This window comes from Macaca thibetana, chromosome 14, assembly GCF_024542745.1.
Source record: "Macaca thibetana thibetana isolate TM-01 chromosome 14, ASM2454274v1, whole genome shotgun sequence".
Taxonomy (NCBI): Eukaryota; Metazoa; Chordata; class Mammalia; order Primates; family Cercopithecidae; genus Macaca; species Macaca thibetana.
The window spans coordinates 62,936,726-62,959,682 of NC_065591.1; the positions used below are offsets into that span (position 1 = coordinate 62,936,726).

At 45.0% G+C, this 22,957-nt stretch overlaps 2 protein-coding genes across 5 annotated transcripts in view; one reads left to right on the forward strand and one right to left on the reverse strand.

Annotated features, from left to right (window-relative positions):
* The window catches only part of RHOG (ras homolog family member G), a 1,041,648-nt gene that overhangs the window by 791,641 nt on the left and 227,050 nt on the right, over positions 1 to 22,957 (forward strand). The window lies entirely within an intron of this gene.
* STIM1 (stromal interaction molecule 1) overlaps positions 855 to 22,957 on the reverse strand; it is a 217,224-nt gene continuing 195,121 nt past the window's right edge. The window contains exons 7-13 of one of the 4 annotated variants that reach the window (XM_050756140.1): positions 20,306 to 20,483; positions 12,010 to 12,177; positions 11,380 to 11,480; positions 10,862 to 11,097; positions 7,492 to 7,558; positions 5,308 to 5,344; positions 855 to 2,766 (exon numbers count right to left, since the gene is read on the reverse strand). In XM_050756140.1, coding sequence (XP_050612097.1) covers positions 2,722 to 2,766; positions 5,308 to 5,344; positions 7,492 to 7,558; positions 10,862 to 11,097; positions 11,380 to 11,480; positions 12,010 to 12,177; positions 20,306 to 20,483 — 832 coding nt within the window. In that variant the 3' untranslated portion in view covers positions 855 to 2,721. Of the gene's footprint in view, positions 2,767 to 5,307; positions 5,345 to 7,173; positions 7,559 to 9,589; positions 9,683 to 10,861; positions 11,098 to 11,379; positions 11,481 to 12,009; positions 12,178 to 20,305; positions 20,484 to 22,957 lie in introns of all 4 variants that reach the window. The other 3 variants (XM_050756138.1, XM_050756139.1, XM_050756137.1) reach the window with 3 other exon arrangements.

Consider the following 22,957-nt stretch of genomic DNA (forward strand, 5'->3'; position numbering starts at 1 on the left):
AATTCCATCTGTGGCATCTTTTCCCTAAAGCCTTTTCGTTGGTTTCTCACTACCCTCCAGAAGCTGCCCAAGCTTCCTGTGAAGTAATTTTAAAAATCATGGAAAGTCATAAGTGAGCCTGTAATCGCAGCATCTTGGGAGGCTAAGGCGGGAGTATCATGTGAGACCAGGGGTTGAGATAAGCCTGGGCAACATAGCGAGACCCCCATCTCTACAAAAAATAGAAAAATTAGGACAGCACGGTGCCTCACTTCTGTAATCCCAGCACTTTGAGAGGCTGAGGTAGGCAGATCACGAGGTCAGGAGTTCGAGACCAGCCTAACCAACATGGTGAAACCCTGTCTCTACTAAAAATACAAAAAGTAGCCAGGCATGGTGGCACGCACCTGTAATCCCAGCTACTCAGGAGGCTGAGGCAGGAGAATCGCTTGAACCCAGGAGGCAGAGGTTGCAGTGAGCCAAGATCACACCATTGCACTCTAGCCTGGGCAAGAGAGCAAGACTCCGTCTCAAAAAAAAAAAAAAACGAAAAAGAAAAATTAAATAGATGTTTTTTAAAAGTCATAAGTGAAGTTATAGGATAGATAGGGTCAAGTTTACCCAGACATAGGGTTTCCCAATTTAGCAAATAAAAATGTGTCCCAGACACTCCATGAGAGAAAATTATACTTTAAAAACTGTTTATCTGAAGTTCAGATTTAACTGGTCGCCCTGCATGTATCTGGTAACCCTGCCCACAGAGCTTCTGGGTATGTGCATTCAAGTTTCATTTTCCCTGGGCAAAGGAAAGATAGTCTCTTCATCCCGTCATGCCACAGCACAGAGAACACAATGAGAGTCAAAGCCAGCAGGGGTTAAAATCTCCTACATGCTTTATTGGACTTCAAAGAGTCTTATGAAATAACACAGAAAACCCCATTTGAGGGTGTCCAGGGGGTACAAGGCAGTCTGCAACCTAGCACCCTCCTAAGACCAGCCCCAGGTGCACCCACCCTAGGCCCAAAATAGGATCCCAGGATAAAGGCATGGCAGGGAGTGGGGCAGAGGGAAAACACCTTTACAGCCATAGCAAAAACAGGTAAGGGAGAGAGTTGTATAGAGGGTGGGAAGGGTGGGGGGAAGTGGTCACACAGCCACCTTCACCTATACCATCTTCCTTAGCCACCCCTCCCCCAAACTGGTTGTGTCCTTTTTGAGCCTCTGGCCAAGGCTACAAAGTAACATGAAAATGGGATCTAACAAGGGGAATATGCAGCGTAGGCACTTGGGAAATTCAGGAGATTTTTTTCCTTTTAACTTGTTTGTCTTTTGGTTCAAAAATATGACAGCATCCTTGCCCAACAACTCCAGGGCTCCATAAGAGCCTTGTATCATGGCTGTGGCTCCCCGGGCCAGGGGAGCCACTTGTCCTGAGCCCCAGGAGTATTGATGCTTGGGGAGCTTTGGGGCAGCACCTCTTAGAGACAAACCCTCCTGCAGTGTGGGGGAGCAGGGGGAAGAGGGAGGCAGGTGTGGGTGGGAGAAGAGAGAAAAAGTGACTGCCTTATAACCTACAGTTCTGGCATCCACTCATGCTCCAATGAAGAGAGGCCTCTTCCAACCCATCCCCAAGCTCTCTTTATCTGGTGGGTTGTTCTCTGAGAATTGGTTTCACTCCCCCATGGACTCCTGGAAGCCTGAGTGAGATCTAGGATGAGGTTCCTTCTGACCCACAACAATACCAAAGAACAAATCCCAAAGATTAGGCCCTGGCCCCAGTCTGGAGCAAACAGAACCACTGTGAGTGGGGTGGAACGGATCTGAGGCAAACATGTCAGAAGTTACTCCTCCTATCTTCCCTGTAACTGCTAGGGGAAGCTGGGGAGTGGTGGGAGGGAGGAGCCTGAAAGCAAGAGACAGAAACAAGAAACCAAACCTCAAAACTGGGACAGCAGAGACAGAAGCTGAACCCCAGAGGTGGAGCTGGGAGCTGAGAGAACAGCAACTAAGACATGCACTGAAGTGGAGAGGGAGTGACAGCAGCAGCCCATGGTTGGGAGGGAGGCAGGGCAGGCAGGCCATGGTGGTCAGTTAATAAATAATAATGAAGGACCCAAGGATGTACAGTGCAGGTATATACAGTGCCCAGACCCCTGGACCAGCCCTTCCCATGCCCCACTCTTGGGGCCAGTTATCTTGAAGGGAGGGAGGGAAGGAGAGGCAGAAGACCCAGGGAAGGACAAGCTGTCCCATTACTGCCACCCCCATCCTGCCTACTTCTTAAGAGGCTTCTTAAAGATTTTGAGGGGAAACTTTTTCCGGCCTGGGCTGGAGTCTGTCTCCTCGCCAATAGAGCCATTATCCTCCTCAGCCACAGCCTTCTTGCCAGCCAGGTGGGGAATGCGTGTGTTTCGGCTGGCTTGCAGGGCTCGGCTGTCCCCAACTGGAGATGGCGTGTCTGGGTCTGGGGAACTGGGGCTGTGAGAACGGGAAGAATCCAAATGTGGAGAGCCACCAGGTGGGGCTGAGGGGCTCAGCTCCATTAGGCTGTGGGCCTTGTCCAGCCCATGGTTCAGCGCCAGTAATGCCTTGGCCAGGGCAGGGCTGTCAGGCAGTTTCTCCATCAGAGACCCTGGGTGGACCCCCTCGATCAGCCGGTGGCTGCCATTGGAAGTCATGGCATTGAGAGCCTCGTCTGCGGCACGGCTCATCTGAGGAGGTTTGGGGGCCACACGCTGGCGGTCACTCATGTGGAGGGAGGACTCCGAATCGGAATGGGTCAAATCCCTGCAAGACATGGGGCAGAGAGGAAGAAAGGGACATATATTGGATGGGGTGATGGTGGAAAGGTGAAGAGGAGAAAGGGACAACACAAGAAGACAAGGACAGGGTAGGAAAATGGGGATAGAGCGGAAGGAGAGAGAAATAGGATGAACAGGCAGGTGGGAAGGAGAGAGGAAAGAGGAATAGACAGAAGTTGAGCAGCCGTAAGTATAGGATAAAAGAGGAGGCAGGAGGAGGGAATGAGGATAGATTGGAAAAGAGACAGGGAAAGGAGAGTAGAATTGTAGAGGAAGAAAAGCAAAAGGATAAGCAGGTAGAAAGAAGGGCCAAGAGAGAAAGACAAGAAAGGGAAAAGTGATGGGGAGAGAAGAGAGACAAGAAACAAAAACAAAAAATGCCATCATCTGTCTGGCAAATGGTTTTCCAATACCTGGGCTCCACAACTGGTGAATGCTCTGGCTCTGAACTGGTGCAACCATAGGCTTAAATTCCACAGGTATCCTCCTCAATAAAATCTCTGCCTTCTCATAGCTGGCTAGATTTCCTGGGACTCAATCTTAAGCTAACACAGAACCCACATACTGCTCCGGGTCACCATTTTCCATGCCTTCCTCCCCCACTTACTCCTGTCACACCTTAGGATATTATCCATCTGGGTCAGGCCCCAAGGAACAGGGCACATGCAGTCAGTAGACCTGACCCAGGCTGGGGATGAGAAGGTTAGAACAGCCTTGCAAAAAATCCTTCAGTCACCCCAAAAGGCCAGGATGCTGCCTCTTCTAACCATCTCACAGGATTCAAAGGAGGTCATAGATAGGTATTGCAGAGTTCAAACCAAAGTCTGTGGTGCGGCAGGAAGGGTGGGGTCTCTTACAGACCTCTGCTGACAGGGAGAACGTAGGGAGGCATAGAAAGACAGGATGTTGGCCTTTAAAGAGCAATGGTTCAGAAGAGTTCTGGACTCTTCTGTGCGATCTTGGACAAGTCATCTAAACTTGCTAGTTCTTAACTTTGGCCCAGTGAAGATAATACCAATTCAATTTATCTTACAAGACTGTTTGGAGGATCAAATATGCTGGCAAAGCACTTGGAAATGTAGAAATTATTGTGGGAATGAAGATGATGAGGCCTGCCAAGCTGAAAGGCCTATGTAAGGGCCGGTCACAAGAGGCTTCTTTGCAAGGCTGAGTTATGGAGACATGCCACCGCACACTGGACATGCACACACACAGGCTAGTCTAGGAACTTGAGACCCTTTAAGGAGCTGGTGGTTCCTAAGCCATGAATCAATTCCAGATGCCACTCCTGCTCTACAGACAAAAAGGTAGATATGGAGGTGCTCTCTCTGCCAATCCTGAATCCTCCTTCTGCCTTCCTAGAGGCCTGAGAACTTCAGCAAAAGCAGAGAAGAGAGCTAAGGGAAATGTTTAAACATCTGCTAGCCAAAGGGGAAGAGTCATGAGTGGGAAAGGAGACCACCATAGGACCTAGAAAGAAAGAGGCTGAGGGTCAGAAGTTAGGGAGGGTACCAGGCCCCTGAAACAGGCAAAAGCAGGGGGTTGACTCATAGCTATTGTAGACTTAATTCTCAGTAGGAAGCAAATAACTAAGTAGCCACCCCATGGGCCAGTACCTTCCTGGACTCAGCAGGCAGCAGAGAACAAGTCCAGCTCAGCTTCCATTCTACAAATATTGTTTTAGCCACATATTCTAGTATTTACGAATATTCAGTCTCATATTTGGTTTCATATATCTGACACTGTCCTTGCTTCTAAACTTGTCCTTGTTTCCCTAAGCCCCAAGATGATCCTCTCCATATGTTGCCTTCTCCAAACACTATTATAAACCAAGGAGCAAGGTGCCAAGGAAGTTTTGGGGAGCAATCACACTGAGAAAAGGGGTCCTCTAAGCTGAGGAAGTGAAGATCCTGGGATCCTACCCTCTCTAACACCAAGGAGGAGAAATCAGGAGGTTAGGGCCTTCCCAGCCTCACTTCTCCTGGACCACACCCCTATTTGGTCTTGATTCCTATCCATCTTTTTATTTATTTATTGACAGGGTCTTGCTCTGTCGCCCAGGCTGGAGTGCAATGGCGTGATCTTGGCTCACTGCAGCCTCGACCTCCCAGGCTCAAGTGATCCTTCTGCCTGAGCCTCCCGTGTAGCTGGGACCACAGGCATCTGCCACCATGCCCAACTAAATTTTTGATTTTGTAGAGACAGGGTCTCACTTTGTTTCCAAGGCTGGTCTGAAACTCCTGGGCTTAAGCAGTCCTCCCCTCTTGGCCTCCCAAAGTGCTAGGATTACAGGCGTGAGCCACTGCACCCAGCCTGATTCCTGTCCTTCTATGCCTCCCTCATCAACTAAAAGTTTAGACTGCCAAAGCAAGATAAGAACCTGGGAGGAAGCCCAGGGAGATATAGGAGGGAAAAGGCCCAGCATGAGGCAGGCTCACCTTCCCTCCCTGAATCACTGAGATCAATCAGGCCAGGGGTCCCTCCCCAAAGGCTGGGCTGCCTCGGACTCCCATCCCAAGCTACTGACCTTACTAGAGAGCCTGTTTGCCTTTAGAGATGATCCTCTGGTGCATGGTGCAAAAGAAAATTAAGTAGTGAACAGGCCAGGTGGATACAGGTACCTCTCCGCCCTTCCTCCCCACTGCCCTCAGCTTAAACCTTGAAGCATGGAATTCACAGCATCCCCTAGTTTCCCCAACCCAATTTGATCCTCTCCATCTGTATTGGAAGGAGCAGTCTCCCTTCCTAGGCTTTTGGATGAAAATGAGAATGAGAATGGATATGAGTGGCTCTGCTGAGTAATAATCCTAGTAAGGGCAATCCCTTTGTGCAAGAGAAAGGAACAGCCCTCGAGCATAACTATCCAGAGGTTCAAGGGGCAGAGTTGAATAAATGGGTATCCAGAGTGAGATAGAACTAAAAAAAAGCAACAGAGTAAACAGACTGCAGCCCAGAGGCCAGGACTGGGCTGTGGTCACCACTTCAGAGATGAGAAGTACTTCCAGAGGGGAAGGACTTTCTGAGTGTCTCCTAAGCTTGTTCCAGGCAAGGTCAAGGCTACTACCTGTGATCCTAGTCTACCATCTTAGGTATTAGCAAGAAAAGTCCCTGCAGCTGCCAGACAAAGCTGTGGAAGAAAAAACTTTCACAAATTATTTTCCAGTATACTTTTTGAGACCTTGTAAAAAGACAAAAATACCCAACGGAGTATTCTGGAATGGAAAGCCAAGTTCTAATCTGTCTCTGCTCTCAACTAGCTGTGAGACCTGGAGGGAATTACCCTTTTAGAACCTGAACTTACTATTCTAAAAATGTATATTTTAATTCCTGCCCCACCTATAAACTCTTCTTGTCCAAAACCCCAAAACCTATGTCCCCTGTCTTGGTTCCCTAATTTCATGAAGGATGCTATGTCCATTCAGTCACTCAAGCTATAAACCTGAGTGTCATACTAGATCCTCCCTTTCCTTCACCACTGTAGCCAGTTACCAAATTCATCATGTCTTTTTATCCCAAGGCCTCATTACCTCCCCTAGTGGTCTACTGGAATGTTTTCCAAATTCCTGTAGTCTTCCGCTTCCTTCCTTCACACAGCCACTAAAATGTTATTTCTAAAATGCAAATGTGACTGATTCATATTCTCTTAGAAACCCTTTTGTAGTTTTCCATCTCCTAAAGGCCAAAACCCTTTCCTTTCAGAGCCTTCATCATTTTAGCCTCAGCTGTTTCTCCTTCCCACCAACACATATCCAGTGTTCTAACCACAAATATACCGTATTCTCTTGAATCTCCATGTCTCTGCACACAGTGTTTCCTCTGCCTAGAATACTCTTTCTCCTTTCCCTTCACACAGGATGTTAGCACAAATTCATCTCTTTGGTGAAGCATTCCACCCAGGTACACACTGTTAGTCACTCCTTCCTCAACACCCCCATAGCACTTAATAAATTTTCCCATAATTATTTATATATCTCTCTCAGACAAGATTGTAGTTCTTGATGGCGGGGATTGTGTCTTATCACCAGTGAACCCCTATGCCCGGCAGAGCCTGGCACAGAGTAGGCATTAGTAAATGCTTGTTGAAGGAGTGAAGGAAGTGAGGGCCCAAGTGAGAACTAATGTGAAAGTGCATAGTTTAGGCAAAAGTGCTATAGGGTCATGAGGGAAGAAAGTCGTTACTCATTTTTAGAGTCAGCAAACCCCAAACACAGAAGGGGAGAAAGTAGGCTGACCTTAAAAAGGAATCCCAGAGCTGGGAACAAACAGGATAAGAAGAAGATTCCCCACTGCACACACCCCCAGAGTTGATCAGGCAGCAGCTGGCAGGCAGAAACCAAGGTAAAAGCAGCAGAAAGGGAAGGAAGGGAAGAAAGAGAAGAGAGACAGCTGATACCCCAAGCTCTCTGAATGCCCAGGCATCACAGCGGTGCTGTCAGAAGGGGGTGTGTCAGGGTAGGGCTCCGTCTGGAGGAAATAGGAAGTGCTGTGGTGGTAATAAACAGGGTGGACATGGACGGTGGTGATGGTGGTGGTGGTGGTGGTGGTAGTGGTGATGGTGGTGGTAGAAGAGGAGCAAGAAGCAGCAGCAGAGGCAGATGGAGAGCTCGTCCCGTAGCCTTCAGAACTGAAAGACTGTCCAGATGAAAGGCTGCGCATTCGCCGCAGAGATACCCGGCTTGTCAAGAAGTGGCCAGCCTCGCCCTCTACCAACCTCTGAGATCCCAGGCCATGCTGTGGCTCCGTCAGGCGCTGCCGAACACTGCTCTGCAGGCTAGGGGCTGCAAGAAGAATGAAGAAAGTGTCAGGAGGGGCCAGCTCACTTTGGGCTGGCAGGTAAAGAGGTGCCCATGAATAAATGCTTGCTGGAGACCACCCTGGGCCTCTAATGCCAATTGGGAGGATGGGGCACCTCCTCCCAGAAACCTCCCACCAGGGGTCCTAAAAGGCTGGGAAATTGAAGATGAGGTGCCCGGGTCAGTTTTAGTGGCAATTCCAATAGAAGGAGACCTATGGCCAATGTTACTATAAAGGGAAGTGGCAAGGCAGTTAGTGAGTAGACACAGGCAAGGAAGGGTAGGATAGGGGCTTGGGACAAGGTCCGGGAGAGTACTAAGAACCAGCCTTTTCAGAAAGCCAACCTCAGGAAATAATTCACAGCATTCACAAGGACTTATACATAAACATGTTCACCATTAATAATTGAATGAGAAGTAAACATAATTGTTTACTTTTTATTAATAGCTGTATGAAAGTAAACATAAAGAATGAACAATGGGAAAATGATAATATATCCAGTTTCTGGGATACTATAGAGCTATTAAAAATGATGCTTATAAAAAGACTTTAAGAAAAGAGGAGGCCGGGCGCGGTGGCTCAAGCCTGTAATCCCAGCACTTTGGGAGGCCGAGACGGGCGGATCACGAGGTCAGGAGATCGAGACCATCCTGGCTAACACGGTGAAACCCCGTCTCTACTAAAAAATACAAAAAAAAACTAGCCGGGCGAGGTGGCGGGCGCCTGTAGTCCCAGCTACTTGGGAGGCTGAGGCAGGAGAATGGCGGGAACCCGGGAGGCGGAGCTTGCAGTGAGCCGAGATCGCGCCACTGCACTCCAGCCTGGGTGACAGAGCCAGACTCCGTCTCAAAAAAAAAAAAAAAAAAAAAAAAAGAAAAGAGGAAAAATGCCTATTAAAATGTTCAGAGGGGAAAAAGGATACAGAATTATATGTACTAGCCTTGAGCTTTGGAGTACCAAACACTAGAGTTTGAAACCAGGACTTTCACTTCTAGTTGTGACTTTGAGCAGCTGACTTCCCCATTTTAACTCCTAATTTCTAAAATCCTGCAGGGTTCTTCTGAGACTTCACGATAATGTCTTTAAGGCACCTGTTTCAGGTTATGGCACTCAATAAATGGTAGTGGCTATCATTATCTTAACCACATAAAAAGTTTCACAGACAAAAGAGTGACAGAGAAGGTGCTCAAATATGGTGGGACTATGGATGCTTTTTATGCTAATGTTCACTCTTTTTCACTTTCCAATAAGCACATAAACAACAAAGAACCAGCTCTTGGATCAGGCTGCAAATCAGGGTCCTGGAGATAATGGCCACCATGCCCAGTGAAGGGACACATGGGCACCAAGTAACTTAGGAATATGCTAGTGCATCCCCCCCTTGGGCTCACTCCCAGCTAAAAGAGAGTACAGACCTTTCTTCTTTCTCCCCTACCCTGATAGATAGGCTTCTCTGCTTTCTCCCTAAAGATGAGAGAAAGGGCCTCTTACAAGGGTGAGAGAAGCCTTGGAAGGGCCATCAGGGAGAGAGCATAGTTCCATAGTGATAAGAGAGTTCAGGAGGCAGGGCTTCTATGCTGGTAGCTTTCAAAGTATGAAAGAGAGGCTGAAGAGGATGAGGAAGTCTGGAATAGGAGGGGAAGGGGGAGAAAGAAGGGGGAAACTGGGAAGAAAAGGGAGAAACAAGAAAAAGAGAAAAGAAAGGGATGATTTTTCCTTCCCTCTTTCCCTCCCAGCCCAGCTGGAAGAAGGGCTACCAGGTTATCTGCATAGCTGAGCTAAAGGGAGAAGCCTAAGCCTTCCATTACCAGGGGTGTTCTCTAACCAGCTCTTGCCAAGCAGGCTGATTCTTCTTACCCCCGAACTCCTCCCTGTAGTTAGTAGGGACAGTGCTGAGGGGATAGAGGGAACAGGCAGGGGCATGAAGCAGGCAGGAGAAGGGACCCATGGGGTAGGAGTGTTGATTTAGTCCCAAAAGTTGGAAAAACAAAATGCCCCAAAGGGGCTCCTCAAACCGGGGTATTTCCAGAGGGACTGATCATCTGAGCCGGCGGATGTAGAGCAGAGAGAGCGGTCACTGAACCTACGCCCCATCAGCCAGGCAGCATCTAGGGTCAATAGCCAGGCCAAAAAGGAGAATAGAATCTGATTTATGGAGGGCTTTGGCCTGCCATCAATGTAATAAAGGAAGGACTGGGGGCAGGGATTGGGTAGCTCAGAGCTAATTAAGGTCCCTCCCAGCCTGGAGAACACAGAAGACTTCAGATCAACAAGTCAGGATCAAGCTCTGCCTGTCAGTGATCCTGTCCTTGTTAAGCCTTTGATTAAAGGCCTAACAAGTTATCAGATCAGAAGAACCAAGAGGCTTGGCCAGGGGCAAAGTATTATTGACAAAATTACAAATAAATTCTGTCTGGAGTGGGAATCCAGCCTTATTAAAGAATGTGAAAGTAAGCCCCTAACCCTGCCCCAGACTTCTGCCCTCCCCTGTACTGGCAGAATATGGGCCTAGGGCAATAGCTTTACCATAAGGGCTATTCTACTTACTTAAAATAGCATCTGATCCAAAGAAAAATTCAGTTGTGGGCCAGTAAGGGAAAACTCCCTTCATTCACTGAAGAATTCCAGTGTTATTCCATTTGGTTCTGCTCTACTCAACTCTCATCACTTGCAGGGGAGAAAAGGGAGAGGGAAGACCCAGGACAGAGGAAGAGAGGGTGGGATCCAAGAGTCCAGGTGGAAAGTCAGACATGCTTGTGCAGGAGATCCCTCCTGGGCAAGAATGCCTTTCCAACTTAGAGGATTTAGGACTATATCACTTTAAGGGACTACTGCTTTATAGGGCCTCTCACAAAAAGACAAAGAGAAACATCATTCCATTCATCTACTTTAGCAATTAAGAATAATGAACAAAAATCAAAATAAATAAGTTCAATAAATAGTCAAAATGAATGCCATTTTTACATTGAAATTCACTAAAGGGCATTATTTTTTATAAAGGTAGATAGAATGGTAGTTAGGGACAATAAAGTGAAAAAGACTGAAGGGAGACACACTTAGCATAATAGACCCAAAGGGGCATACAGAGCATACAACAAGGAAAGAACACCAAAAGGACAACTATAAAGAAATAACCTGAGCAAACTGTGCTTTATTGACCAAGGTCATGATTGAACTATCTTCCTGGGTATCTGCCCCATCTGCTGTTTAAGCACAACAGAGGCCACAGACTTCTCAACCTGTGCATCAAAAGCTCCTTCCTTCATCCCCCCAAAGAGGTCACCTACACTGCATGGACAAGGGAGACACAATCTCCTCATCCATGTCATCCACGTCGTCAGTCATGATGAAGTGGGCAGGGTTGGGGCGTGTACTGCCCATCCAGCTGGGGTCTATGTTGAGGGCAGCCACCAGTGAGTGGATGCCAGGGTTATTGACAATCTGGAAGCCACAGAGGATCTCGATCTGTTGCCAGCGGTGCAGGCGCTCCCGCAATGCTGCTGTCACCTCGCTCAGTGCTTGCCTGAAGACAGAGGAAAGAGAATGGCAGGCATGGACTTGGTGTGAACCCCAATAGGAATGAAGCCTCTTCTCAGAGGAACAGGTTTTGAGAATATGTGTGAATAAAACACACAATAAACTCATAAATTTAAGAGCAAGGCGAGAGATAAATAAAGGCTGAAGGAGGAGACCAGACCTGTCCCTCCACCAATGAGGAAATGGAATTGGTGTTGGAGGCCCTGTATGCCCTCAAATTCTGAGGATGATATGGACATTGCCAGAGTAGATAACTGGTGTTACTTACTTAGCTGTTAGAATTTTATGATCTACATCATCCAGGGAAGAGCTGTGGGCCACATGGAAGGTGCCAAAGAGTGTGTTTCTCTTCTTTTTTATCTTCTCAGCCTGCAAAGATGAGGCCCCCAGTTCAAAAAGAGCAGGGATTCAAGGTTGGAAGAAATAAGACAGGCCTTCCCCTATGGCTGGGGCCCACTCCCCCTAGCCCAACTTAGACTGCACAAGGAAAAGGAAGAGAAAGAGGAAAAAGAGAAAGGCAGGCAAGGTAGAAGAAAAAGGAGGGGACAAAATAGAGAAAGCGAGGGGAGAAGCAAAGGGGTCCTTGATAGCCCTTTTGCCCCAGGAGGACCTCTGTCCCCATGGCAGCCTGAGGCTGGCAGAGCTTTCCCTCTGCCTGCCTCCACTTATTTCATCTTTTCCAGAAGATAGGCGGGAATGCCCCTACACCCTCATTCCCTCCTCCAGAAGCCTAAGGACACTGTCAGGAGCTGAACATTAGGAAAGAAACAGAACCCACCACCAGGATATCTCTTCACCCAATGGGAGGAACAGGGAGAGGGAAAGAAGAGGAAGATATGCAGGTAAAAGGGAGAAGGGCAAAAAGGAGAAAAGAGGGCAATAGAAGGGCAGTTCTCACCCCCTCCTTGGCCACCAGCAGCTGCTTCTCAGCATTTTGCTTCTTGATGTTGTAATATTGCACCTCCACCTCATGTGTCAGCTGCAGCCACTTCTGAAGGGCCTCTGGAGCATACCATGAGCTGTGTGATTCTAGCTCCTTCTCTGCTTTCCTCAAGGCCTCCCGAACCTGTGCAGCCAAAAGGATGTGAGTTCATTTACTGCTATTAATACTCTCCAACACCTCTGTATGATGCTTCAGAACTCAGACTTCTTATCTGCTTTACAACTCTCCCAGGAAGGAGAAAGGGTAAGGATTATTTTCCATATTTTATATAGAAGAAAGCAAGCTCAGAGAAGAAAATTAACCTATTCAAGGTCCACAGTGTCAACCAGAACCCAAATTGAGATGTTTTTGTTCCCAGACGAAGGCATTCTTTTCTATCACATCAGCTTACTTTCCTGGTCATGCAGCAAGTTCCAGCAATCTTCCCTGATCTCTTCAGGAACAGGTTAGCTAATGAATCATCTTCTTACCAAGAGTCAGGGTCTGTGCTTAGACTTCAAGACATCACAACGTGACAGAAAAAGCACTGGTCAGGAATCTGAAAATCTGGTTCTTGTCCCTGGTCTGTCACTTAACTGGCTGTGTGACCCTGTGCTTCCTAAACCAGTTCTTAATTCGGTGTGAGGCAGGACTTTCTCCCATGCAAATCCAAACTATCAGTGAAGGGGTGATCTCAGGAGAGAGTGAGTTCCCTGTTATGGGAGGTATGTGAAGAGCTCATGTCAGAGAGACCTGAAAAATGATTGGCACTTCAGAAGGGTATTGTCCTGAATGCTCTCCAGAGTCTCCTCTAGCCCAGAGACTGTGTCTATGATTCTCTCAGGGAGTAGAGCAAGTGGGCTTTGAAAAGAACTCTGTACAAGGTGGGAAGACAATGAGCATGCCCACACCTAACAGAGGCATTGCCAACAGAAGCCAAGACATGAGAGGACCAATGTATAAGTAGAAATAACCAACTTCTCTGCAGGGAGCACGCAATGAGGCAGTCCAAAGCACTCAAGTGTAAAAGACTTGAAAGTACATACAGACATTATGTACACAGGGTTTCTTGCTGTCTCATCCAAGCTACCAGCATAAGTGATCTCCAACTCTCCTACCTGAACAGAATCCCAGAGAAGATGCTTGAAAGCAGTCTTATTATCCCCAGCTTCAGCCAATGAGGTAAGCATCCCATAGCAAGCCTGAGGTCCTCTCCACAGCCTAAGATAGGCCAGGAGGGCCTCAGCTAGGGACAGAACACCTTTATTCCTTTGAGAGGCAATGAGAGTGCCAATCTTCACTTGGTTTCTGTTCCCTGAAAAAAAACTAAAAATAGCCCACTCCTGTTTATGTAGCTTCTAAATGAAGACTAAATACTTTAGAAACTAATATACCAAGTCTGAAAATTTATGATCAAGTACTAAATTAAAAGCAGTTTAAGGAATGGGATAAGCTAAGCAGGGAATAATGGATGAAGAAGAAAAAAAAAGAGAGCAAATAGAGGGAAGCATGACAGTCAGGGAGGCATACAAAGGGGCTGGCCTACAAGGCTCAAAACCTGTTGGGAGCCAGGCACAGTGGCTCGCACCTATAATCCCAGTACTTTGGAAGGCCGAAGAGGAGGATCACTTGAGCCCAGGAATTCGAGAGCAGCCTGGGCAACACAGTGAGACCTCATCTTACAAAAAATTGTGAAACTAGGCCGGGCGCAGTGGCTCAAGCCTGTAATCCCAGCACTTTGGGAGGCCGAGACGGATGGATCACGAGGTCAGGAGATTGAGACCATCCTGGCTAACACGGTGAAACCCCGTCTCTACTAAAAAATACAAAAAACTAGCCGGGCAAGGTGGCGGGCGCCTGTGGTCCCAGCTACTCGGGAGGCTGAGGCAGGAGAATGGCGGGAACCCGGGAGGCGGAGCTTGCAGTGAGCTGAGATCCGGCCACTACACTCCAGCCTGGGCGACAGAGTGAGACTCCGTCTCAAAAAAAAAAAAAAAAATTGTAAAACTAGCCAGGTGGGATGGTGTGCACCTGTGGTCCCAGCTACTCAGGAGGCTGAGATGGGAGGATCACTTGAGTCCAGGAGGTCAAGACTGCAGTGAGCCAAGATCATTCTACCACACTCCAGCCTGGGCAACAGAGTGAGACACTGCCAAAAAAAAAAAAAAAAAAAAAAAGCTGTTTGGTCAATGAGAGAAGTAACTACAAAATAAGGAATGGGGGAGATGGAAGACAGACAGACAGAGACAGACATATCATGCCATGCACAGTAACAAATGTCTGATGGGAAGACAACATATGGGCAAGTCAGAGTTCTTGTCCTTTTATTTTGTAGCTGTGGTTCTCAACCTTGTAACATACTGTAACCACATGGGGAACTTTTTTACTTTATTTTATTTTGAGACAGGGTCTTGTTGTGTCGGCCAGGCTGGAGTGCAGTGGTGAATCTCAGCTCACTGCAACCTCTGCCTCCCGGGCTCAAGTGATCCTCCCTCCTCAGCCTCTTGAATAGCTTTGGGACCACAGGCGTGCACCACCACACCCAGTAAATTTTTTTGTTGTTGTTGTTAGAGATGGGATTTTGCCATGTTGCCCAGGCTGGTTTCAAACTCCTGGGTTCAAGCGATCTGCCCGCCCTTTGCCTCCCAAAGTGTAAGGATTACAGGCGTGAGCTACCATGCCTGGCCAGGAACTTAAAAAATACAGATATCTGGGCCCCAACCTAGAGATACTGATTTCATTGATCTGGGGTGTTTGCCTGGGCATTAAAGTAGGCTCTCCAAGTCATTCTAATATGCAGCCAAAGTTAATAAACACTTATCTATATGTTTTAAATAAAGTGTTATCACCTGACTTCCACTTCCCAGTAAGATATAGTAGGTCATAGGAGAAAAACAATTCTGATCCAACACAACATCTGGAAAAAGCTGTATACATTTTATGAAAATTGTGTTTTCAAAATTGTTTTTATTTTGAAAAATTTAGAAAATATGTTATTTGTGTAAACATCTAAGGGGTTTGATGTAGTTATTATTATTATTATTATTATTTTTATTTTTGAGATGGAGTCTTGCTCTGTCACCCAGGCTGGAGTGCAGTGATGTGATCTTGGCTCACTGCAACCTCCGCCTCTCGGGTTCAAGCGATTCTCCTGCCTCAGCCTCCTGAATAGCTGGGATTACAGGTGCCTACCACCATGCCTGGCTAATTCTTGTATTTTTAGTAGAGATGGGTTTTCGCTATGTTGGCCAGCCTGGTCTCAAACTCCTGACCTCAAGTGATCTGCACGCCCCGGCCTCCCAAAGTGCTGGGATTACAGGTGTGAGCCACTGTGGCCAGCCTGATATAGTTATTTTAAATGAATTAATAAATATTTTTAAATTTTCTGTTTTAATTTCTAATAGGTTAAATATCAACAGTATTATCACCTATCAAAATGTTCTTTGAGGTCTTAAATAGTTTTTAAGAGTAAAGGGTCCTGGCTGGGTGTTGTGGCTCATGCCTGTAATCCCAGCACTTTGGGACGCCAAGGCGGGTGGATCGCCTGAGGTCAGGAGTTTGAGACCAGCCTGACCAATATGGTGAAATCCCTTCTCTACTAAAAATACAAAATTAGCCACGTGTAGTGGCAGGCACCTATAATCCCAGCTACTCAGAAGCCTGAGGCAGGAGGAGAATTGCTTGAACCTGGGAGGTGGAGGTTGTAATGAGCCGAGATTGTGCCATTGCACTCCAGCCTGGGTGACAAAAGCGAGACTCCATCTTAAAAAAAAAAAAAAAAGCCGGGCGCGGTGGCTCACGCCTGTAATCCCAGCACTTTGGGAGGCCGAGGCGGGCGGATCACAAGGTCAGGAGATCGAGACCACGGTGAAACCCCGTCTCTACTAAAAATACAAAAAATTAGCCGGGCGCGGTTGTGGGCGCCTGTAGTCCCAGCTACTCGGGAGGCTGAGGCAGGAGAATGGCGTAAACCCGGGAGGCGGAGCTTGCAGTGAGCCGAGATCGCGCCACTGCACTCCAGCCTGGGCGACAGAGCGAGACTCCGTCTCAAAAAAAAAAAAAAAAAAAGAGTAAAGAGTTCTAAGAACAAAAAGTGTGAGAACCACTAGACTAGATAAACTAAAAGTCAGAGAGAAAAAGCCTTTCTAAGATGAGTTGTCAATTGTCAGTCATTTTCTTCCTGGGAGACACTGATGATTTTAGGTGAGAGCTGAAAATTGCACTGGACCCAGGTAGAAGATCTCCACTGGGGCACCAAGAAAACAGCCTACGATGTGGCAGAACTGCATCTCTCATAGTCTTTCAGGGTTGAAGAGAAAGAAACTAACAGCTTTCCATTTAAAAGTCAGGGAGGGACATATCTGAGAAACTGGGACAAATGAAAGCTACACCAAGTTTTACTAAAACTACAACCTAGTTCAAATGCAGCTCGATCTCTGATTGGCTTGAGGTGATCAGTTCCTTAATATACTCCACGAAAGAAAGGGGGAAAACTACCTGATGGAAGAGAAAATCATCTGGAGCCTTTATTTTTTTAAATACCCACTGTCCAGCATGTCATAAAAATAAATTACTAGACATAAATGGCAAAAAAAAAAAAAGACTAATAATCAAGAGGAAAAATAAGCAGTCCCATAAATGATCCAGATGTAAGAATTACCAGACAAGGACTTTAAAATAATTACGATTGCTATGTTAAGGGAAATACAGGAAAAGATGGATACAGTAGATAAAAGATAGAAATTCTGGACAGGGAACTGGAACCTATAAAAGAGTAAAGTGGATATTCTAGAATTGAAAAATACATTGTCTGAGAGTAGGAACCCACTGGATGGGTTAAACAGCAGAATGCTTACAGTAGAATGCAGAATTAAAGAACTTAAAAGATAGATCAATAGAAAATAACCAAATCAAAACACAGAGAGAAAAAAGAACAGAACTGAGCATAAGAGACATGTGGAATAGAGTTAAAAGATCTAACATAAATATTACATTCTCAGAAGGAGAGGAGAGAATGGAGCAGAAGTAATATTTTAAGAGATACATAAGTGCTAAAAAGAATGTATTTTCTAGAGTTAGGCAGAGTGTTCCATATGTGTCAAGGAATTCAAACTTATTAACCATGTTTTTAAATTTTTTATATCCTTATGGATGCTATTGGTGACTTATTATTGAGAGAAGTATATTAAAATCTCTAACTTTGATTATAAAATTTGTCTAGTATCATTTTAGTTCAGTCAATATTTGCTTTATATTATTTTAGACTATATCATTAGATGTATCCAAATTAAGGGCTATTATATATTAAATTGAATTCATCTACTTATCATTATGAAATATCTATTTTTGGGGTCTAGTAATACTTCTTGACCTAAAGTTTACTTTATATTAATGTAAATATTACATTTATATTAACATACAGCTACCTTTGCTTTATTTCACTTAGCAATTGCTTTAGGTCAATACTTCATGACCTAAATCCTATTTTATATTAATATAAATATTATATTTATATCAATATATAGCTACCCCTGCTTCATTTTGCTGCTTTATTTTGTAACATATCTTTTCTCATCCTTTTCCTTTAAGCTTTTTTTGTGTTCTTATACTTAAAGTGTGTCTCTTATAAACAGCATATAATTGAGTTTTGGCATTAATCCAATCTGACAATCTCTGACTTTTAACTGAATTGCTTAGTTTTTTTTCATACAAATCAAGTCTCAACAAGTTTCAAAGGACTACACCCACACAGCATATGTTCTCTGACCATAGTGAAATTAAACTAGAAACCAGTAAAAGAAAGATAAGTAAAAAAGTCCTCAAGTGTTTGAAAATCAAGCAATATACTAGATAACCATGTGCCAAAAAAGGAGCCACAATAAAAATTAGAAAACTTTTGACCTGAATGATAATAAAAATATAAAATAGAGATTCTTGAATGATCACCTTACTTGAGGGAAAAAAAAAGATCCTTGACAGCCTACTTCATATCACATACAAAAGTTAATTTGAAATAATATCCCTAAATGTGAAAAGACAAACAATAAAGATTCAGAAGAAAATTTAGGGAAATATCTTGGGGATAGGGAAGGATTTCTTAAACAAGAAACAAAAAGCAAAAAGTATCAATTTTTTTTTTTTTTTTTTTTTTTTTTTTGAGATGGAGTCTCGCTCTGCTGCCCAGGCTGGAGTGCAGTGGCACTATCTTGGCTCACTGCAACCTTCACCTCCCAGGCTCAAGCAATCCTCCTGCCTCAGCCTCCCAAGGAGCTGGGACTACAGGTGTGTGCCACCACACCCAGCTAATTTTTGTATTTTTAGTATGGATGGGCTTTTGCCATGTTGGCCAGGCTGGTCTCGAACTTCTGATCTCAAGTAATCTGCCCGCCTCAGCCTCCCAAAGTGCTGTGATTACAGGCATGAGCCACAACACCTGGCCGCATCAGTCATTTAAAAAACTGATTAAATTAGAAGCCCTTAAAATCAAGGACTTCTGTTTATCAAAAGACAATATTAAGAGAGCAAAAAAACAAGTCAAGGCTGAGAGAAAATATTTTCTGTACATGTGTGTATTTATACTGACAAAACACTAATATCCAAAATATATAAATAATGCTTACAAATCAATAAGAAAAAGACAATCCAATTTTTAAAATGAGAAGAGATTCCCAAATCAAATGGCCAATAAATTTATTAAAAGGTATTTAATAATATTAGGGAAATGAAAATTAAAATCACAAGATACTACTATACATTTACCAGAATGTTTAAAATTAAAATGCCTAAAAATACTGAGGTTATGGATCAACTAGAATTCTCTTACATTGTTGTGGCAGTATAGATTGGTACAATCATTTTGGGAAACTGTTTGACAGTTTCTAAAAAAGCTAAATACATGAATACTCTATTATATGTCCAACAGAAATGAGTGCTTATGCCCACCAAGAGACATATGCAAGAAGATTCATAGCAATATTATTCATAAAAGTCAACAAAGCTACAGACAACCCAAATATTTATCAACGGAAGAGTGGATAAATTATAGTATACTCATACAATAGATGAGTAATTCAGCAATGGAAATAAACCAACTATCACTACATGCAACTTTGATGACTCTCATAGACATAATGTTGAGTGAAAGAAACAAAACACAAAAGCGTATATACTGTATAATGCCATTCATATGAAGTTCAAAATTAGACAAAACTAACTGGTTGGGGCCGGGTGTCGTGGCTCAAGCCTGTAATCCCAGCACTTTGGGAGGCCGAGACGGGTGGATCACGAGGTCAGGAGATTGAGACCATCCTGGCTAACACAGTGAAACCCCGTCTCTACTAAAAAATACGAAAAAAACTAGCCGGGCGAAGTGGCGGGCGCCTGTAGTCCCAGCTACGGGAGGCTGAGACAGGAGAATGGCGTGAACCCGGGAGGCGGAGCTTGCAGTGAGCTGAGATCCGGCCACTGCACTCCAGCCTGTGCCACAGAGCGAGACTCCGTCTCAAAAAAAAAAAACAAACAAAAACTAACTGGTTTACAAGTTGTGACAGTAGTTAACTTTTGGATGAAATATTAACTGGGGGAGCAAAAGTGAGTTTTCTGGGGTGCTGAGAAGGTTCTGTATTTTGATCTGGGTGGTGGTAACACAGGTACATGCATATGCAAAAGCTTGCCAGCTGTATACTTATGACTTGTACACTTTATGTAAATCCCTCAAAAAAAGAAACAAAATAACTGTTATCACCGATTATCCACTGTTCTTTGAAAATCATAGTGACTATTTTTATAATTTTCTTTTTTTTGGTTTTTTTTTTTTTTTTGAGACAGAGATTTACTCTTGTTGCCCAGGCTGGAGTGCAATGGCACGATCTCGACTCACTGCAACCTCCGCCTCCGGGGTTCAAGCAATTCTTCTGCCTCAGCCTCCTAAGTAGCTGGGATTACAGGTGCCTGCCGCCACACCCAGCTAATTTTTTTGTATTTTTAATAGAGATGGGCTTTCACCATGTTGGCCAGGCTGATCTCAAACTCCTGACCTCAAGTGATCCACCTGCCTCGGCCTCCCAAAGTGCTGAATTACAGGCATGAGCCACTGTGCCCACAGTGACTATTTTTTACAACTTGAACTCTTATTGGTAAGAGTCCAGTGACTCTAGAGCATAGTCTTTGGATCACATTTCAAATTCCTCACACATGAAACTTCCAGCCAGACCCTGGGCCCCTGCCCTTTGCCCACCCGTCAAGGTGTCCAGGAATTTGTGGACTCTCCTACCTGCTCCAACTCCTCCTCAGCATATTTTTGGCGGCTCCGCTCATTCTCAGTACCCTCCCGCAGCTCCTTCAGCCGCTGGGCTTCCTGCTTAGCAAGGTTGATCTCATCGCGCAGCTTCTTCTCCAGATGGACCTTCTCCACCTCCACTGTGCGGTGCTCCTCCTGGGCCTTGTGCAGCCTGGGGGGCAATGCAGGGAGCTGGAGGAGGCCAGGCAAGGGGGTGCCACCCAACATGCCATGAGTCATGGCACCAAAGAGGAAAATGACGGCTCCAACTCTCAGCATATATTCTCCCTGCTCTGCTGACTGTCTGGCTCTGAGCTAACTCAGGGCCAATAGAAACCACAGTTATTACCTAATTCACACCTTGACCATCATTTTGCTGCCAGTAATCAAGGCTGTGGAGCCAGGTTCTCAGGCATCTGAATCCCTCCTCTAAACTGTCTCATACAAAAATCATAACAAGTACCAGTTTACAAGGTATTTCCCATTTGTCCTCCCAGCAGATAATGATATATTGGTACCATTATCAGCCTGGGACAGGCAGATATGGAGCCTTAGAGAGGGAAAGCAGCTTGCAGGAAGAACTGAGGCTAGAATTCCAATCTGTGTAACTTCAAATGCCACAATTAATCCCCTTATGTAGTGGTATCTAGAAAGTTCAATAAATGTAGAATACCCTGCAAGCTAGACAAAAAGATCCAGGAAAAACCTAATGGCTGAGAAATGACTGGGGTGGTAGCAGAGGGGTGGATTAAGGAAGATGAGGAAGGAACTATTGAGCTAGACCTCTTGGATTCCTGAGCTTCTGTTCCCAGAAGCAAAAAACAAACTAAATTTATGCCAGAGGGGCTGGGCAGGGCTCAGGAGAGTCCCCTGCTGCCCCCAGGCCCTGAGTCCCTTTCCCAAGTATCTTCCTTAGTGGATAAGATCTCAAGGGCATGAGTTATAATGTAAGTCTACCCTTGCACCGTCACACACATTCCCTCAGTTCACTGACAAAACCTTCCATCCAGCTAAACAAGCCTTCTCCCTTCCTCACTTCTTTCCTCCACACGGCTATCTATATTAATACACTCATTCATTCATCTATTCATTCACCAAGTTCTTTCAAGTGCCTACTAAGTGCCAAGCCCTGTGCTAAGCCCTAAACGTATGGCAATAAATCAGAAATCTGTCCCTGCCACTAAGGAGCTCATGATTTACTCCAACAAAGACAAGTAAACAGGTAACTGTATACAGTGTGACAAATTCCATAATAAAATTATCATATATATGATAAGATATATATATATATCTTTTCACTATAGAATTTATTTTATATACATATATATAAAATATATATATATATGATGTTGAGTGCACCCAAAAGATGGAGTAATCAGCTCTGCCTGACAGGAGTGAGGGAAAGAAAGGGAGACTTGGGCTACACCCAGAACAAAGACTAAGAATTTGCTAATCCCTTTGGAAGAGAGAACGGACTTTACTGTCTGGTCTTCCTTTCTAAGTAAAAACCACCAGATTACCAGGGGACCAGATTAGGAAGGGGAAAGGATGGTGAAGAAGAGATAAGATATATAGTTTAGACTTGAGGTATGGAAAAGAAAGGATAGACTACAGAACAAGAAGGACCCTGAGAGAATACTGATCACTGAGATAATTAAGTAGATGAAACAGATGAAACAAACAGAACTCAATCTGTTAAAAACAAAACTCTAAGTCCAGAGCTATCAGTGGTGGAGACCTCAAAAGGTATCGTGGAACAAGCAAGGAGGTAAGAGGAGGAAATGTTAGGCTGCAAGCTCCCGCGAATTGTAATCTGCCTACTTGGTCCCTGAAGAGAAAGGGAGTTGAACCTCCTGAAAATGAACACCAGATGGCAATACATGCATAGGTAAAGACAAACCAGAGGCGCCATTTCCTGCCATCTCCTTCCCTTGCTGAATGTCCTTCTTTATTGTACTCTTCCATGACCCAACTGTATAAAGTTACACCATTAAGGATACTGTCCTCTATGAAAGCAGCCTCTTGAGAAAAGCCAATACTACGATAAGTCTGTCCTTTATAATAGTGAGCTCCTTTATAGTAGAATCAAGACTGACCCCCTTTCATAGTGCCAATAAGGTCTGTTAGAGATGAAGATCAATAATTATTGTTGGGTGCAGAAATGAGCAAATAAATATACAATTAGGCACTGCCCCACTCCAAGGCAACAACCATTAGCATTGCAATTAGTCCTGCCTCTAAGCAGTTGTGTGACGATGAGCAAGTTTTGCCTGCTTTGGGAATCAAAATTCCTGCCTGCCTCAAATAATTATCTTGAAACTCAATGAAATCCTAACTGGAATGTACATGTAGAATTATATTTATTCACACAAATTATCAGGAACTCTGTAATAAAGCTCTGTAAAAGCTGGCATTGCAGGTCTGTTAATACAAGGAGGAACAAGGTGGCAGTGGGCTCTGGACACTCAGAGGAGGATATATGTGTGCATGTGTGCAAGCCTATCTCTAGGGGGGAAAGGGGAGGGGTGTCTTTGTCTCTTTCTAAGTGCCGCAGTGGTCACTTAGCTCTGGAGGTCTTAGGGAGCAGGGAGTGCTGGGAGCTTAGTTTTATCCCCAAACTTGGAATGTCTCCTGCCTAGATTCTTT